Source organism: Protomyctophum parallelum (genome assembly GCF_964188405.1).
Source record: "Protomyctophum parallelum genome assembly, chromosome: 8".
NCBI classification, from domain to species: domain Eukaryota; kingdom Metazoa; phylum Chordata; class Actinopteri; order Myctophiformes; family Myctophidae; genus Protomyctophum; species Protomyctophum parallelum.
This window is the reverse complement of record NC_139703.1, coordinates 3,271,403-3,291,911: the sequence shown is the minus strand read 5'-3', so window position 1 is coordinate 3,291,911 and position 20,509 is coordinate 3,271,403. Positions and strand designations below refer to the sequence as shown.

Here is a 20,509-nt window from a genome sequence, read left to right as displayed (position 1 = left end):
TCTACACTCTGTACACAAATGACTGTATTAGCCCCTCACCCACTAACATCACATACTTTAAATACTCTGATGACACTGCCATTCTCGGACTGCTCCATGACAATAACTCTATTACGGTCTATCAGAATACCATTTCTCATTTCACACAGTGGTGCACTGACAACTATCTAGAGTTGAATGTGGTCAAAACAAAAGAACTGGTCATTGAAACAACAACCCACACTGGACTTAACCCACTCCTCATTAATGGTAAAACAATAGAACAGGTAGACAGCTTCACATATCTTGGACTCACACTGGACAATATACTTAGGTTTGATCAACACATTACATCAATCCAGTCACGCTTTCAGCAAAGACTCCATGTAATCCGTAAATTAAGATCACCATCTGTTGCTCCTCATCTTTTGCTATTACTGTACAAAAGCATTATTCAACCCGTTCTGTTGTACTGTTCTGCATGTTTCTACACCATACTGTCCATGCCTAACAGGAACAAACTTTTCAGTATCACCCGTATTGCTTCCAAAATCATCGGACTTCCTACACCCACACTTTCTGATATGAACAATAACGCCATCACACGACTAGCACTCTCGATATCAAATGACACTGATCATCCTCTGCATCGTTTCTTTAACCTCATGCCATCTGGACAAAGATACAGGACCTTGCCATGGAAAAAGGTCCGTTTTAGTAGGAGTTTTGTCCCCTCAGCCATCGCGGCATTAAACAAACTGCCCCGCCGATAGGATGGTTCTGTACACAGTGGGGAACTCATGTTTTGTCTTGGTGCTATGTGCTCTGTGTTGTTTTTGATGTGGGTGTTGAACTGTTGAACAGATTGTGAAGACAAATATCCTTCGGGACAATAAAGATTATTATTATTGCAGCTCTTCGCACAGAGGTGATCAGTTTTCATTGTGGTTTAACATGAAGCATGATATTCTAGAAGCCTTTAAACAGCTCATTCCAAATACACATGCTTCAACATACAAAACGAGAACAACAAGAACAACAAACAACACACTCATTGAAACATATATGACACAACAACTCTTAAGATACGGATATGCAATGCAGTAATTAAATAATCATGTTTTTTTGTTTAACAATAGGTCATCCGGTTCCCTGCTGCTCATGAGCTGGCAGAGGTTGGGCGAGGCTTTGAAGGCCTGGGCAACAGTCCAGTGTTCCTCAAATGTGTTGGTGCCATTGATGGGTGCCATATACGCATTAAGCTCCCCTCTGGACCACACTGCCAGGAGTATATGAACCGAAAGGTCTTCCCTTCCATACAGGTATCACCTTATGTCTTATCAAGTACTATGTGTAAATAAATATGTAGATCATTTTCTTCCCCTTTGCACTGTTCTTATTCTCCCCTTTCTTTATGGAAATGTCATAAACGATGGGGCCTCAAAAATTAATTCACCCACTGATGAATTAGTTTCACCTGTAAACCTGTGATGTGACAATAAAGTTGCTTCTGATTCTGCAGCTGCAAGGTTTATGTGACGCGAAGGCCAGGTTCCTAAACACCTTCGTGGGGTATCCTGGCCGTGTCAATGATGCCAGAATCCTGAGGAACAGGTATGAGAATTGTATCATTCCATCTGGCAGGATCATGGTCCAAATACCTTTACTTATCATTCATGTGTGTGGGCTTGATATGCCAAGGCATTTCCCCCTTGCTGCACAATAAATAACATTATTTTCTCTTAACAGCGGGATGTACAGGGAGTCTCTGTACCCTCCTCCAGGGTACTTTATTGTGGGCGATGGTGGCTACCCATGCATCAGTGCTCCCATACCATTAGTGGCACCGTACCGGGATCCAGTCCAACCCATAAAGATCCGATACAACCACCACCATTCCAAGGCTCGCTCCATCATTGAGCGGGCCTTTGGCAGGCTGAAGGTGAGATGGAGGTCCCTGCTCTTCAAGGCCCTGGAGGTCCACAACACATTTGTCCCAGCTGTGGTCACTGCATGTTGTGTACTACACAACATTGCTATTACTGAAGGGGACATAATAGAGCCTGACAATGAGGAGGAGGAGGAGGATGGACCTCCAGCCGGTCCAGAGAGGGGGGAACAGTGTGGGGAAGGTCTGCGGGACAGAATGGCAGCCCAACTGTCGGCTCCAGACCCAGAGCACATACCTTATCATATGGACGAGCGTGATTATTTGTAGTTTTTTTTGTTTTTTTGTTTAACCTTTCATTTATTTCATGAATAAAACTTCTGGGCGTTGATACACTAGACTCTTTTCATTTAATGAATGTTCTTACATGCTGTACTGTACTGTATGTCTAGTGTGTTTCTTCTATTTAAATAATTAGTATGAGATGGAATTACCACTTGTGCTATACTGCCCTGGTTTAAAAAAAACTGGTTAACTTAAATGCAGTTGAAGAATTGAAGTTTAAATAAACAAACACATTAAACCAATTCCTATTAGGGTAATGATTGATAGTGTTTCTGGCATAGAATGAAAGAATACATTTGTTATAGAAATAGCAAATTGTTCATCTACAAGCTTATATCCTTTTTCTTAAGAAATGGGGGGGAAAACAATAAGGGAGGATCCACACACTCGAATATGGCCACAATTGGGAATTTATTTGTGACTCCAGCACCTCAAAAGGCTCACTTAAATGTACAGTATACCAGCAGATGGTCGGTGGCTTCTTTAGAAATGAAATAATGCCTCTGAAGAAATGAAATAATGCCTCTTAAATTAAATAAATGTCTCTTAAAAAATGGCTCTTAAATAAATGAAATAAATGTCTCTTAAAAAATGCCTCTTAAATAAAGATCTTTTTTTTTTTTTAATTCACCAGCTCCGCCAACAGGTCAAGGAACCTTGTATTGTCCCGCTGCTGAGCAGCATGGCGCTGCTCCTCGCTAGCCTGGCGCTCTTCCTCCCTCCTCTGCTCTTCCTCAAGGAAGTCAGTGATGGTTTTCCTTTTTCTTGACGGAGCAGAGGAAGAGGCGGCAGGGGGGGGGGGGCAGAGGCAGATGAGGTGGAGGAGGATGAGGCAGATGAAGATGAGGTGGAGGAGGATGAGGCGGATGGGGGGGCGGCAGAGGCAGCTGATGAAGATGAGGTGGAGGAGGATGAGGCGGATGGGCGTTTGGCAGAGGAAGATGAACTGGTGGATGGACGCTTGGCAGAAGAAGATGAGGAGGAGGATGATGTACCGGTGGATGGATGGGAGGTGGAGGATGATGTGGAACTGGAGGATGGGGGACAGACAGAGTTGACAGACAGAGTTGCCTGTCCTCCTGGCCAGGAGATGAGCCAGGCACACCCCTGGCCGTCTGGACTACAGTGCTAGTGGAATCAATGAGAACCGGGGGCACCATAGAGGGGGTGTCCCCGATGGCATTGTGCATCTCTGCAAACCAGGGCCAGGTTATGGGTGTGTCCTCCCCTCTATCCGTCCCTGACCCAGTAGGGGGACATTTGATCTCCTACAAGAAAAGAAGCAACATTGTAGTTGAACAGCCTTACAAGTTTCACAATGTGTGAGACTAGTATACATACATGCACACACACACACACACAGCAGAGGCCAAACGGCACGAAGCACTTGAAATTGCACACTGCAACCATACCTTGTATTTTCTTGTAAATTGTCCCATTTCTTGCGGAGCTGGGTGGTGGTGGTACTTTCCTGGGGAATACAAAACATGTTACGTGCACACGTTCTACTACATGTGTTGGGAATTTGATGGTAATGGTTCATGCTATTGAACTTGTAATAGGGATGATGTCAGGATACGCACATTCATACAATTGTCAACTCTACATATACAGTAAAATACAGTCCAGCAGCTGACTGAACATTTAACATATAGAAAGTGCATATCCACATTGTTTTGTAGCTTTCAATGAAATACATGTTCATCTTTGTCACTCTATTAATATTGATAGTGACAAAGATGAACATGTATTTCATTGAAAGCTTCAAAACAATGTGGATATGCACTTTCTATATGTTATCCTGCAAGTTGAAATGTACACAACTAAAGCTCAGTTTGTTCTGATACATATTGTGACAAATAAAATGCTAATTGATGCAACTCACGTCCATGCATTTTTTGCAGAATTACGTCTGCCATCAAACAGATGCTCGCTTGTCGTTCTCACTAGTATGAGCGACGAGTCTCTTCATCCGTCCCTGTAAAAGGAATTGTTTGTGTCAAGCTAGTATGTCGATTCAAATCACAAATGTGTCTTTGATGAGACAGAATAGGCACATAATATTCATAGATTTACGTATATGAACTGTCATTTTCTTTACGTTTGGATGTATATTTGTGGATTCCTAAAGAAAAAACACATGTGCAACCAGTTATCTTCATTCATCAATGTGGATGGCCACATTGCTATCTCTATAATTAACATTGTTGGTGTGCACAGCCATTTATTCCAGAATTAATATAGCGCATGTATGCGCAAACTTACATATGGATTGGTTCTGCCTCCTTCCTTGCCATCTTCGCTTGCGTTTGTTTGTGTACTATCCACATGTGGAGGGGGCGTTTTTTATACGTCACTGGAGAAGGAAAAACGTGTACACGTGATGCAGAAATCCGGCGCGAGGAGACGAAATACCCCACCGAGCCTGCACCTGATGTACACTCGCTCTATGCGGTCTCGGAGAGCTCACTCGGCTCCTCCACTCGACTCTCCTCTCCTCCTCGATGGAGCGCTTTAACAATCGGAACGTTAACCATTTCCGGGTCACGCTGGAATGACCCCGAGTGACCGAGTGGGAGTGAGCGAGTGTCCGAGATTTTGGGTATTGGAATTTAGCTAGAGAGAGAGAGAGAGAGAGAGAGGAAGGGGAGGGGGGGAGAGAGAGGGGAGTTGCACCACTCGGTTCACACAGGTGTGATTTTTTGGTAAATAGCCGATAGCTACAAGCTCTTGTTGATCTGCTATTGTCACAATATGACTGTGGGCGATATTAAGTGCTGCTCCACCATACTGGTCAATCCAGTTCCGTTGGACTTCCAACATCGTTACTCGCTGACTCAATTCCAAATGACTCGACAGCGTCCTTGTCATAGACTGTAAAAAATATGGACAAAGCGTTCCCCGGGTCTAACATGAACGTAAAATGAAGCCTGAAATCCCTTGCATGTAAATCGCCATCTTTCTAGATCCGTTTTGGACCAGCTGGCCATTGGCTGGCTCCGTTTGGGTCCAGCTGGCCATTGGCTGCCCAGACAACGAGGCGGGACTTCCCCCCTTCTTCTCCGTTGGTTTTTATTTTGACTCGAGTGGGAGGAGAAGACTCTTGAGTGGGAGGGGAATCCCGATCATAGACGGTAACGGTAGCCACGCCCCTCAGAACATACGCGACTTTATGGTCATTATTTTAATTAATGGGACCATAATTTTCCAAAAAGAATATTATGACATTAGAAATGAGACTTTAAACTAGTGACTGGAAGAAGAAAGTATTCATGACCATGTTTATTAAGGTAATACAGTCTAGGTGAAGTTGGGCCAAAATACATGGGCCTCTATGGAGCTATGGGGCTTTTTGGGTCCAGTGACAGTCCAGCGCCACAACAGGCCATTATATGAACTACCGATTTCAAATGAGGCTTCACGAAATATCTGGCTGACTGCCCCCCTGGTCCTTGTGGGCTGAGCTGGGTATAGGCGAGCAGTAGGCCTACTGTACAGTGAAGGGGTCAACAAGGACCTGTTTGTCAGAAAATCAGTGGGAAGTTTTGGGGAAAGTTTATTATTCACATTCTTTCAAACGTGGAAAGTGAGTTTGGGATAATTGAAAGAATTCCAGTTGTATGACAACTGTAAGATGGTGACCGACTGGAGATTTTTGTACAGTCAAGATGTGCTTGAATCATAAATGGTAAATGGTGCATTTATATACCGCCTTTATCCAAGGTGCTTTACATAGATTGTGCATTACATTCACCCATTCACACACATTCATACAACGATGGCGGAGCAAGGCACCAACCAGCACATCGGGGGTTTAGAGTCTTGCTCGAGGACACTTCGACACTAACTCTGGGGGAGCCCGGGTTCGAAATGGGAACCTTGCGGTTGCCATCCGGCCACTCTACCCCTGAGCCACCCCTGAGCTTATAATACACACTTCAAGGAATAAGAAAAAGCAGACAGTGAAAACAATTGATTCCACCCTACAGTATAGACCCCTCTTTCCATTGGGGGGTGGTCTCATTTAATGGGCTTATGGAGAATCAAATTGAAAAGGAATATACTGTAAGATAAGACACGTTAAGGTAATTGTATTTCCATGTTATGCATCTACCTATCGCGGCTGTTCGGTGTTTTAATTGACGTAAATAACAAAAATATGGGGGATAAAGTGATTAGTGGAATTTATATCATTGTCCTCGAGTGAATCGGAGGGTTGCTGGCCTGAAGCTCATAATAAGGAAAGGAATACCATTTCCAACCAATTAAAACCAACTTTAGGTTCAGCAAAGTCAATCACTCACGGATAAGCGGTTGAAGATGGATGGATGTGACCCCGATCAGGTTTCCTGGTGAAGGGAGGTCAAAAGGAGGGGTGAGTGTAGCAGTACTGCATGGCTCAGAATCTCAGCCTGACAAAACCCTAATATCTCTCCCATTCCCCTTTAGGCTAGTGGTGATGTCGGCTCACTACGCGGCGTGACGAAGGTACACAACATGTTATTGACTTTGGTTTCCACTGTCACTGATGTCACCAGAGGAAGTCATCCATCACAAACAGCGAAAGTAAACGCATTTCAGTTCACAGCCGATACAGTATGATGCAAGACAGGTGACAGCATTTTTTTTTTTTATCTACATTTTTATCCCACGATTTTGTAACCCAGTTTTCTTTTCACCCAGTGCCAATTATCTAATGTAATCCTGGGCGCTACACTTCCTCTGCCAACCTGGGGGGGCAGCGGACTGACCTCATGCCTCCTTCTATGCATGAGGAGTCCAAGCTGCTTCTTTTCACCTGACAGAGGGGAATTTCCCCGGCCGGACGTAGCGCGTGGAAGGGACACGTTATTCCTACAGGTGACAGCATTAAGTCAAGGAACCAAAAATTATATACAGTAATGATCCATAGTTCCATACGGCATTTCTGTGAAACTGAAAGCTCAGATGTCAAAATGTCTTACAGTAACAGCCTACTAACCTACTGCCTCGCTTTGAACAAATCAGGCAAAATCCCCCCATCCAATTCACTTCCTTCTCCTGTAAAACAATTCATGCAAGTGCTCAAGTGCGTGCCTGTGTGACCTGTGTAACACCAGGTGAATCCCCCACCTGTGACTATAAGTAGACCCAGCATGGCCCCACAGAGACACATCACGACACTTCTTATCTGACAAACAACTTCACAAACAGGTAAGGATGCATGGATACCTATTTGGTACCTATTTGGTGGTGGTTCAGTGTGTCCTGTATCTATAGATGTACAGTGGGAGATGGAAGGGGAGGACCTGTCTGACAGAAGATACATTTTAGAGGATCCTTTTTCACATTCTTTAAAAACAGCAGATCAGAAACACACATTATTACATTAAATATGACATTATTTTGAGACAATTTCAGTTGTATGGAAACAGCAAGATGTTGACTGACTGGAGGAATAGATCTGATCCGATTTTTTTTTTTTTTTTTTTTATAAAAATAAATATTTTTTATGAGTTTGTGTCTGTAATAGAGTCAAGATGTGCTTCATAATAATAGCTTTAAGTTAAAATTTGACCCATCTTTCCATCTAGACCGTTCGGTCAAATAGCAATCAGGGACAGTGCAGGGGGCTCAGATAATGGGGTTATGGGAATACAAATTGAAAGTAGTGCTTTAATTTATGAAAAAAGAAAAGAAAATACAGAATTTAAATAGTGTGTTATAGTAACTAAGTACCTTTGCTCAATTACTAAAATTTTGAGGTACTTGTGATGTACTTAGTATTACCATTTCCCGACAATACAAATATTTCTTATTTCATACAAATCAACAGATAAATAAGACTTTATTGATCTGTAGTGGATATTTACAAGCTAAAATATATCAAAGTGATGAACACATTAATGCATCAATAATTATAATTCAGTAAACATAATATAGTATTTTGATTTATCCATTGCTTTAATATAATATAAATAATAAATATAAATATAATATAAATAATATTTATATTTACAGTATATTTTGATGCGAAATTGTCTCTACTTTTAAGCCCAAGTTTGCTTAAGTATTTAGGATTCTTACCATTTATACATTGTAGTATATTAGTACTTGTACCTTTAGGTACTGATATGAGCACTTTTTTACATTGACTGTCAGTGCGTTTATTGAACTTGGCATTTGAATTAAAGTAGAATTGTGAACAACAAAGCTATAGCCTACATTAGGAAAGTGTCTGATGATTATGGTTATACAAGAGGGAAAGAAAATCCCTTTCAACCACTTAAACATACTGTTATAGCCTCACATGGGAGTTAAAGAAATTCAATAACAGATTTCTTAAAAATATATACATTTTCATTCACTGCATTTGTTGGGTAAACTGGTCTGTGAAGCAGCTTAGGTTAGAAAACACTCAGCTTATTGATATGTTGCATGATACATTTAATTAAAGTATTTTACAAGAATGAATCGACCTCTAGTGCCAGGTCTTTTACGCCACCCTAGATTGGGATTTACTGTATGTAGACCTGTCAACTTGTGCCTCTGTAACACTCACTAATTTATTGTCACTGGCCGACTTCTGGCACTAGCAGATCGACAACCTCGCAACGGGTCGGGTTTTCATGACCCTTTAATTATTTTTAATTAGACGCAAGAAGGTGGAGTAGGAAGTTGAAACTACTTTCTCACAAAACAATGTTCATCTGAGGTATTCTGGAATGTTGTGACAAAACGGAAAAGTGCATGTTTGTAACCCGTGTTGAGCATGATGTCATTTCTGTTTGGGACGGCTGTGCAATATGTGTTGTGACTAACCATACAAGAAAGACAATTTGAATGATTCTGTCGGTACGCCGACAGAGAAAATGCAACTGCATGCAACACATGTCTCTAATCAAAGTTGAACCCGAAAAACATACAATTAACTGTATTTCTCGACCAAAAACGCCGTTTCGTCAGCGTTAATTTAGAACCCAAATCTGACATTTTAGTTTTTCAGAACTGTCTGAAAATAAAACATGACATAAAATATTATTTAGTTTATGTTTTATTAACAATTAATAGAACAGTGGAGAAAAATACTAAAAAAAAATGTGTAGCTGTCCATTTGGTTACATCTGTACACTTAAAATTAAGTTTCTCTCCGTTTCATTCTCTCCATCAGATTATACCATGCAGAATAAACGGATGTTTGGCCAGTCTCTCCTGTGTGTGCTCAGTCTCACCCTGTTGGCCTACCTGTGCCAAGTGGCCGAGGGCCGCAGACTGAGTGTGGACAGCTGCACAGTCAGCGTCCACACACAGGAACTACGAAGATACTACACAGAAATACGAGAGACCGCTGTGAGTTTAATCAAATGCGCACACACACACACACACACACACACACACACACACACACGCACACACACACACACACACACACACACACACACGGCAGAGGGCGACAAAAAAAGCCCTACAATAACCAAGCATATCAATCAACAATAAAATCACAACATTGATTGATTGAATACTTTGACAGGTAGAGGGAACAGTTAACCTGTAGGTCTGCTAAAATTATTATTTTTCCAAGAAAGCCTATATGGCTTGTTTCCATTGGGGTTCCTGTGTACTCAAAATACACAATCATTCAAAAGAAAAGTCACCATGCTTTGCACAAACACCACTTCCTCTGTCCAGCTAACCTGCGATCATTGTGTTTTTTTTAACATGCAGCTCGCTGGAGACACTGAGATGTCAGTGAGACTTCTAAACAGACCTCTGATGAAGGGTGTCCAGGTGAGCATATAGCTTTGTCTGTCCTTTCTGATTCAAACCTCTGTCAAGCTATTCTTTATCTGGCTTTATATACCCATTGATCCACGATGGAGCCACACTGTTTCCATGTGAACCTCGCTATATCAACCAACCAACCAATCATATCAATATTCATTATTCAATATTATTTCAATTATTATTCAAAGCAAAGCGAGTGACTGACTTGTGCGTGTGTGCGTGTGTAGCCGTGAATATTTGGGTTTGTGATCATTCATGTAAGTCACCGTTTCCAGTGAGTCGCAAGAAAATATATTTATTTTGTGTTTCCTACATATATATTATTTCAAAATATTTCAAAATTATATTTCATAAATAAAATGAAACAATCGCATAATTTCCATAAACAAATAAACAGAAGTTTATAAAGTATAGTGCAAATATAGCATAGCTACAAGCTCACAATGCGCGCTGTGAGCTTGTAGAACTGCAATTCTCACTAGGTTTGGATCCCAGGCAAACGTCTGATTTCTGTTTTGGGTCTCATGCTAAAAGGTTTGGAAAACCACCGATTATAAAGTAGCACATATATGTGCTGTGTCTGACCTTTGACCTGTGGCCCGTCCTTGTCAGGAGGGGGAGGCGTGTTGCTACCTGCGCCTCCTGCTACGTTTCTACATCGAGAGAGTGTTCAGCAGCCACCGCTTGTCTCAGCCACACCACCGGCGCTCTGCTAGCGCACTGGCTAACTCTCTCCTCGGCATCAGAAAAGAGCTTAAACTATGTGTAAGTAGACACGCACGTGCACACAGACACACACACGTGTCACATTTTGTTCAAAGACATTCAACATTATACTTGAAAGAAATGACACCTTTTTATCCTAACTAAACTCTACCTAGCGCCCCTGAATGGCTGCTAATCCAACCTGAAGCCATTTGAATAACATGCATCAAGATGCGCGCGCGCGCACACACACACACACACACACACACACACACACACACACACACACACACACACACACACACACACACACACACACACACACACACACACACACACACACACACACACACACATTAAAAAGTGATCCATTAAATTGTACTGCACCCATTCAATTCTACAAATTTTGTTGACATGATTGTTGGAATCAACTCATTTTGTTCGTCTGTTGTGCAGCACTGCCACTGTGGAGAAGAAACCCAGAGGTCAATGGACTCCCTGCACGCTGAGTTTTTAAAGGTATATATCCATTTAGATTATTATAACATCCACAGTTACTGTGTACAGTATATCCTCGCTCCCACATCAACAGTCCATGTTCTGACCTGTAGATGGTGCCGAGGAGCTGGCTACGGAAATAATGAAGTCATTGACCCGAAGGCCAGAATGCTTTTCGTTGACTTCCATAAGGGCAGTCTAATAGAGCGTTGCAGTCCCGCCACCTTTCAGAACAATGAGGGCACCAGAAGAGAATTTCCCATTCATCTTTCCATAGACGTTTCAGAAAGTATTTATTTAAAAGACCTTTAAAGCCTCCGACAAAGCCAGCTGACAATTCATGACAACAAACCCAATTTTTTGGGCCAAATATATCATTAGAACATTAGAAAGAAGAAAAACAAAAAACAAAAAGTCTTGTAGACTGCCCTTGTTTCTTCTTTCTAATTATCTATTAATTTATCTATTTCTTATTGTTAGGCCTATGTTTATTTGTCAGGAACCGAGTTAGCTTTGTCCTAGGCTTAAAGGTCTTTAAATAAATATTTTCTGAAACGTCTATGGAAAACAATTATTGGAAATGATCTTCCGGTGCCCTCGCAGTGGACGGGACTGCGACACTATGTGCCTATAATGCATGGGTCTTATTTTACATTAGCTAGCCACTTGAACCTGTATGGTACTATAGCATCCACATTCTGAGGGAAACATTGCGACGTGAGCTTGCAGATCGACTAAATTAATGAAAATTCATTCATGAATCAAACATAAATAACACAATAGATAATGTGTAAATAATAATCTAATCGGCATCACAATTTTGTACAATATGTAGTGTGTGTGTGTGTGTGTGTGTGTGTGTGTGTGTGTGTGTGTGTGTGTGTGTGTGTGTGTGACCTCTCAGCTGAGTGGTCCTGAAAAACCCTGAATACCTCTGGCCTAATGTGATTCTGAGGACATGTATTTAATTTTAGAAATGTAAATCAGTACTATTGGCTGCATGCAGAAGGGATTGTCATAATGAGGATGTCTAACAGAAATACCTGTTCTCCGTCCGTCTCTCTGCAGCTGGGCACGAAGCAGGCGGTCCACAAGGCTTTGGGGGAGCTGGACACCATACTGGGATATCTGGAGGGATTTGAACACTAGTAGGAGCCATGTGGATCTGAAACAAATGATCACAGAACGGTCGTAGTTAATGACTTCCTTTAAGTACTTTCAAAGAAAGATTCAGTAGAGACTATAGAGAATGAAGTTAGCATTATCTGACACACTACTTAAGTAAGCAAGTTTAAAGCTGTTGCTGTTTTGTATGTGAAATACTTGAATGTACTTGTACACGTGTAAACCACTAATTTGAAGAATCAAATGGTCCAGTAGAGTTCTCTGTAGACGGGGGTGGCTGTTACTCTAATTTCATGATGCAATATAAAGACTGCAGAATATTTATATATCTATTAAAAATGTGATTTTTACTTGACCTTTGTTTGGTTTTTCTATCGCTGCTCATAGCACTTTTACAATGTTCAAGTTCATGTTCATATTATAACTGGTCATAATTCAAACATTAACAGTGGTTGCTCTATCTAGTGGTAAACAATGAAAATACATTTGAAATTCACATGAAATGTGTTGCATGTGTAAAGTAAGTACCGGTAAGTAAGTGGTACATTGTACAATGTATATGTCCTGATGAAGATCTGATTGAACGATTTTTAAGTGGTGCAACCACTTCTACATCCAGCTTACAATGTCCGTGTGCCTGTGTGTGTGTGTGTGTGTGTGTGTGTGTGTGTGTGTGTGTGTGTGTGTGTGTGTGTACCCCTGAGCATGGAACGAGAGAAGTATGTGACATGGCTGCCACCTGCTGGACGCAAACGATACAGAAGAAATTGAAACGTTACAGAGAAGAAATTGGAATGATACAAATTGGAACGATACAGAGAACCAATAGATGGGAGTTGCACCACTTGGTTCACACTGGTGTGATTCTTTTCAAAAATAGCAGACATACAAGCTCGTAGCAAGCCCCTCGGTGGCGTGCTATGAGCTTGTAGATCTGCAATTTTTCAATAGCTAAATTATAACATAATGTTTAAAACACCAATAGGGGTTCCCGCCCAAAATGGGTTAAACCTGAGCCAAGGATTTGCATGCACTGCCTTCCTCATGCATTACAGAACATTTCCCTCATCACCTGACCAAACAGTATGTTCCACCAGTCACGGTCAGTGGTAGGTCAGTGCGGCGCATTACTGTAAACAATCATGAAGTAATGTGTTCTCTCAGTTGGATATAACTTTCTGGATGCATTCTAGAGACTGCAAAATAGAGACTGCATTTGAAAGCTCGCCTCGTGGCGTTTAATATGCACAAGTTACATTGTAGCTCATGAAATTAGTGCTTGATACAGCTGACAGCCCGTGCCAATTAAGGTACTGGTGTGCTGTGCTCATAAAAGCTGCATATTGTGCATATCATAACAAACATGCAAATATTATTCATAAAGATGAAGCCGGTCAATTTGAGATATGGCTCAAGTGCGTACAGTCAAAACTGTGGGAGGAGTAGCGCGTCAAAAAAAAGGTTACTCTAGTGGAATAATAAAGTGTTGCAATTACTAGAGTCTGGTTGCCACACTAAAACGGCAGAAAAGCCGAAAAAAAAAGAAAACATCAGCCATCACTTCCAGTAATAGCCCTCCCCCTCCCCACCTTGTGGCAGCCGAGGACAAAGTACGTACGGTGACACGGTGTACAGTACATTGTTGTTTTGCCAATTATTGCCAAGAACAGGTTTTATTCAGAAGACCGGATATCCCGTCCAAGACCCAGCAAGCAGATCCTCTGCTTGTTCTCTCCAGCCAGAAGAATTCAAATGCAGAGCAGACGCACGACAGTATACTTCCATAGTAGAAGGTTCAAGCATGGACTTCCTTTTCTCTTCCCGCTGGCACTGCTTAATGTTTACTTAGCGGGTGAAACGGTATGTCTTTGCGGCGCACCGGTGTGTGTCATGACCAGAGCTTCCGTTTCGGAGGGATTCTCCGGTGGTGGAAAGTAACTAAATACTCACACTGAACTGCAGTCTTAAAAACCCATTCTGACCTGAGATCAGATAAAAAAAAATGTCTTCTACATCCTGACAGTTTTCTGAAAAGGCTATGTTTCTATGTCAGTCGTTCTTCGATTTTTCAAAAATAGCAGACCTACAAGCTCGTAGCGCGCCACTCGGTGGTGCGCTATGAGCTTGTAGATCTGCTATTAAATACTAACACTGAACTGCAGTCATAAAAACACATTCTGACCTGAGATCAGATTCTAAAAATGTCTTATACATCCTGACAGTTTTCTGAAAAGGCTATGTTTCTATGTCAGTCGTTCTTCGGTTTTTCAAAAATAGCAGACCTACAAGCTCGTAGCGCGCCACTCGGTGGCGCGCTATGAGCTTGTAGATCTGCTATTAAATACTAACACTGAACTGCAGTCATAAAAACACATTCTGACCTGAGATCAGATTCTAAAAATGTCTTCTACATCCTGACAGTTTTCTGAAAAAGCTATGTTTCTATGTCAGACGTTCTTCGATTTTTTTTAAATAGCAGACCTACAAGCTCGTAGCGCGCCACTCGGTGGCGTGCTATGAGCTTGTAGATCTGCTATTTTTCAATAGCTAAAGCATAACATAATGCTAACACCAAAAGGGGTTCCCGCCCAAAATGGATTAAGTAAAGTTTTGAGGTATTCTTTACGTTACTGGAGTAGGCCTATACTTCTTTAATTTGACTTCTTCTCTACAAGAGGCAAATGTTGTAGCCTTGACAACTTTAGTTATAGTTACTTTGTATATTTTGATTATTAGGCTATTACAAAACCACTTCAGACTTCTTTGGAAATTTGAAAATACAAGCTCACAACTACTGTAGATCTGCTATTTTCAAAGGATTTTTATACATATTTTACAAACTTGAGAAATGGGACATTCTGAGAACTGGTGGATGCCAATAGGCTACTTTATACTTTTACTCAAGTAAATCTTGAATACGGAACTTGTAACAGACTATTTCTACAGTAGGATATTGATACTTTTGCGTTTTACTTAAGTAAAGAATACTTCATCGGTATATAACCGACAATCCCAGGCTGCCACGGACTGGGGTTCTGGTTTATTGTGTGTGTTTGCAGCAGCATCATCGATGCATAAACTTCAACAATTCTCACTCTCAACTGCATAGAGAACGAACACACACACACACACACACACACACACACACACACACACACACACACACACACACACACACACACACACACACACACACACACACACACACACACACACACACACACACACACACACACACACACACACACACACACACACACACACACACACACACACACACACACACACACACAATCTAGTTTTATATGGTTCTATCCTCACTCACTCCCACATCAACTGTATGTCCATGTCCTGACCTGTAGATGGTGCTAGAGGAGCTACAGCTAATGAAATAATTATATTATTGTGTGTATTATGCAGTTATCAAGAATGGAAACTCAACACTTCTCACTGACTTCCATGCATTGTAATGCCTTTCTCTAGTAATCCAATGTGTTTAATATTTATCCGAGGACAGCAATTTAACCTAAAAATAACGTATTTTCTATCAATTACACACCCAATGAAGCCTAGGATTTGTGGATATTTTTTTTCAAGCATTCCTGAGCCAATACTCTGATGATTTAGGTAAAGGGATCTTACAATAGCAGTTCACATCACATGGTCATAACTCATAATGTAACAGTGGATGCTCAGAACAATTGGATGCCTCATTTAACAGGTAGATATTTGTATAGAAAGGCCTAAATAAGGGACAGGGATCGCAAATTAGTCTTGGTAAGAAACCCTGGTTTCATGTTTTAATAACTTGATACGTTGTTTTATTTTTTTCGCCCTGACCCCTTCCCTTAAAAAAAAGAAAAAGAATGGTGTCCTTTAGCCAAAGGGAGAGGAAATGATTGCTCAACTGCAATAAATCTGAAATTCTCATCCTTGGCCTCGCCACCCTCACCCCCTCCTCAAAATCTCGTGTCATCCTTGACCCCATCTCCTTCCAGCCCCGTGTCAACCACATCCCTGCCAAAACGGACTTTTTTTCACCTCTGCAACTTCGTCCCATGCTATGACACCCTGCCACTGAAACACTCATTCATTCTTTCATCACTTCCAGACTTGACTACTGCAATAGCCTCCTGTATGGCGTCACCACCAAGGTTCTCAAAAAACTACAGTATGTACAAAACTCTGCCTGCCCGCCTGCTCACCAGAACCAGATCCAGGGACCACATCACAGATCACACCTGTCCAAAACGTGAACTCCACTGGCTCCCAGTCAAGTACAGAATTGACTTTAAAATACTCAGCATCACATACAAAGCCCTCAACAACCAGGTCAAGGTCAAGCACTGCCAACCAACTGGGACCCCACAAGTCCACTCACTGTGGAACTCACTCCCAACTCACATCAGAGCTGCCCCCCACCTTCGAAACGATCAAAAGCACACTCAAAACCTACCTTTTCAGACCTTTGGTCTCTAGTTTTGAACCTTTTCAACTTTTTAACTAGTTTCATTTTCTGTTTTAATTTTCTCGGTTCTGTAAAGCGACTTTGAGTACCTTGACAAGCGCTATATAAATTGTATGCATTATTGCTCCTCCCTTAGTCAAGTGACTAAGTCAAGTGTTTGACTGTACTCTGTAACGTTTACATTTCTGCATAATAAAGTATTAAATCCATCAATCAGCCATTCAGCCATCATAATCATCATATTCTGGCATGGTACAGTACATATTGGTACTGATGTCTCAGCAAATGATTCCTCGCACGATTCATCAAAAAGATTTGAAAAAAAAAAAAGTTTCATGCCTATACATTGCGAAACTAGCCCACCAAAATAGGGCTTACATAATTGTGGTTAACACCTTCACATATACAGATGTTTTTTGCACACATGGAGATGTACTGTACAGTACATGCCAATTGCCAGTGTGCTCATTAAGTTGCATTAAACGTGCATAATAAGCATTATGCTTAATGTAAATAACATATGTACAGTACGATCCGTAGAACAGGGTTCCTAGACCCCCACACTCCCTCCCCATTCAGATTTATGGGAGTTTGAATGAATGTTATGTGCAGGATGTATAGGTTGCCTATATCCCTGCCGTAAAGCATAGCTCAGTGACACATCATGGTTTACTTTAAACCATCAATATTATTGTATTGCAAAAAAGGAAAATAGTTCATGATCGAGTGGAAGTGCCATTTTGCGGTGTGGGTTTGCTGGCTCAGTATATTTACAGTTTCACGTGCACTACGTACTGTACAGTATGTCTCCTAATTTGGCTTACTCAGCAGCATTAAATAGAAAGATTTGAAATGGATAAACCACATAGTTCTCGCTGATGTGTGCATTTCTACCCCCCAAAAGAGGATATTAAATTATTAAAGAGGATCTCCCCAGTCTCACATGCAATATACTGTATAGGAGCAATGTAAGAGGTATAACAGTAGCCTATATGGAAGTTTAGATGCAGGCAACGAATGATTTTCTACAACATGGGTCTTCAACATGGGGTCCGGAACGGTGGGAACCGTTGGGAAAGGTCCTCAGAGTTGCTACAGGGGGGCGGGGGGGGCAGCAAAGTCTTTGCATGATAGGAACTTTTTTTACATTAGCTAGCCACTTGTCTTCTACATTAGCCATCCACCGAAAAGTTGCAGATACAACTCAATGCCTGCCCTCACGCTGCAAGGAGTTGCTAGGTGAGCTTGCAGATCGGCTATTTTCAACAAATAAGTTTGCTTTGGTGTGGATGTAAAATCACCTTTCCTACATCTCTATCTCTGTCTCAGGCCACCATCTGATATCACCATCACATCAATGTGAGTCAAGAAGAGAGTACAGAACAGAGTTCAGATGCAGGTCATGCAGACTTCAGTTTCGTGATGAAGTCACAAATTGCAGCAGGTCAATTATTGCGTGAACATATAGTTTCCTGGGCCATTTCCGACTGTACACGCCCATGTACTACTGATTATCTGCTGATGAACTGTCACATCATACACCAGTGGTGTACAGTAAACGTTTTTTTTTTTTTTACTGTACTGGAGTATTTCCAATTACAGTACTACTTACTTCTACTCCACTACATTTCAGAGGCAAATATTATACTTTTACTCCACTACAATTATTTGCAAAACTTTGCTACTGAATGAATGAATGAATGAATGTTTTATTTTCGTGTCCAGACAATTTCTTGACCCATCCCACATGGGATTATCAGACACAGCAATTCAAAAACAGCAAAACAAAACAATAACATTCAATAACAGCCATACGTTCATAATATAATTGAGTTATATGTCACCCTTCGCCTCCTATCCCATGCCCTATAGAGATACTCTGAGAAAGCGAAAACATGGTGACAACTAACATGGTGACTAGTTACTTAGTACATTTTGATTATTGTTATTACAAAACATACAATAACCAGTTCAACCTGCATTTCATTCGAAAATGTATTGTGTCGCGACGCGACGTATTTGTGATGCACTGTGAGCTTGTAGATCTGCTATTTTTAAAATGTTTTATTTACACATTTGAAACCACACACACACACACACACACACACACACACACACACACACACACACACACACACACACACACACACACACACACACACACACACACACACACACACACACACACACACACACACACACACACACACACACACACACACACACACACACACACACACACACACAACTCAGTGATTGTCACATGACAACATTTGACCCCATTTAAAACGTGCTGTTAAGCAGACAGTAACACGCACCACATCAATCACGTTCTGTGATTGATCTACATGTGTTGTAACTTGTGGGATTCCATGTGAATGAAAAGTGCAATACAAATAAAATGTGTAAAAATAAGGCAAATTCCTGGCAGATATAGACAAAACCACTATGGTGGTTATTGCTGCTTGGCCACCCAAGATCACCGTGTGCTTGTGGAGAGCAGCAAGCTATGGAGCACATCATTGACGTTTTGCCCTGTCCAAAGACTGAAAGGAGGATTTAATTCGCTAAATAAAATAACTGTCTTCAACTGATCTGTATCAGACGGTACATCGACATCTCTCATTGTACGACCTCGTCTCTCTTATGATCTTGTGTTTTTAGACTATTACTATCATAATCTATACCACCAACAGTGTATGAGTAGCAGGGCTTAATAATACTATAAGTACTAGGATCTGAATGGGTGTGGTGTCCATGGTATAGTGCATTGTGAAGGATACAGATGCCCTCGTTGCCCGGCTGATACTGATAATAACCCACTCTGACCTGCGTACTCACCAACACAACACTGTTTGTTTTGATTGGACTGTGTCCACAGTCAGCACCTATTGCACTCCTGTCTGCCCGGCACTTTCCTTTTCGCTCCTCTGAGCATTTTTCCCGTCAAGGGCTTCTTTCGTTTCTTGGGAATTGTTTTGTTTCCTTTGTTAAAAATGCAGGCCTGTAAAGCCTATGGAACTGAGCTTATGCAAAAGATGAACTTGACTTGACTAGTTGTGAATAAAATTGTGAATTGTAAATTAACGAGGGGGACTTGTAAATAATTGTATAAGGACGTAGAAACATAGCTGCAGAATTGTCTAGAATAGCTATAGTAGGGATATGCCGATAAGACATTTTGGCCGATATCGATATCCAATATAATTAATTACTGTTATGGCCGATAACCGATATTACCGATGATGTCGATATGATCTCATTCTGTATTAAAAAATTACCTACATTAATTTTGTCCAAAATACATGTAACAGGGTATCTGCACTGCAGGCTTAGGGAAGTCAGATTTAAATGTAATACTGTGAGATGGACGATGACTGATGTAAGCAGTCACACCTGGCCTGAGTCAAACTAGAACTGGACTCAGAGCTGGGTGTGGCTGCACACCTGTTGTGCATCATGGACTTGATCAAGGCACAACAGGTTAAATCAGTCATGTCCACAAACACTCAGGAGATAGCCTCTGTCCGAACAGTGGAGAGCCATCTGCTCTCCTGTGTAAACTAATATTGTGATGCTTTCAAATTGTTATTCCCTTGACTTGGAGGAATAAAGCTACAGACTTAAGGAAGCTGCCCTGTGTTGTGTCCTTTCTTGCCCTGGGTGGGGACTAGTCAGTCACAAATACCTTCATATTTAATATTGTGAGCTTGTAGATCTGTTCAAGCTGTTACTTT

At 41.3% G+C, this 20,509-nt stretch overlaps 1 protein-coding gene across 1 annotated transcript; it reads left to right on the top strand.

Moving 5' to 3' along the window:
- Positions 1-5,990: 5,990 nt before the first annotated feature.
- On the top strand, positions 5,991-12,336 carry il19l (interleukin 19 like; the record flags this gene model as incomplete). The annotated part of the gene is made up of 6 exons (XM_083772257.1): positions 5,991-6,024; positions 9,363-9,541; positions 9,917-9,979; positions 10,589-10,741; positions 11,138-11,200; positions 12,248-12,336. The coding sequence occupies 6 exons, from the start codon at positions 5,991-5,993 to the stop codon at positions 12,326-12,328; spliced, it is 573 nt and encodes a 190-aa protein (XP_083628383.1). The 3' UTR covers positions 12,329-12,336.
- Between the last annotated feature and the right edge of the window lie 8,173 nt (positions 12,337-20,509).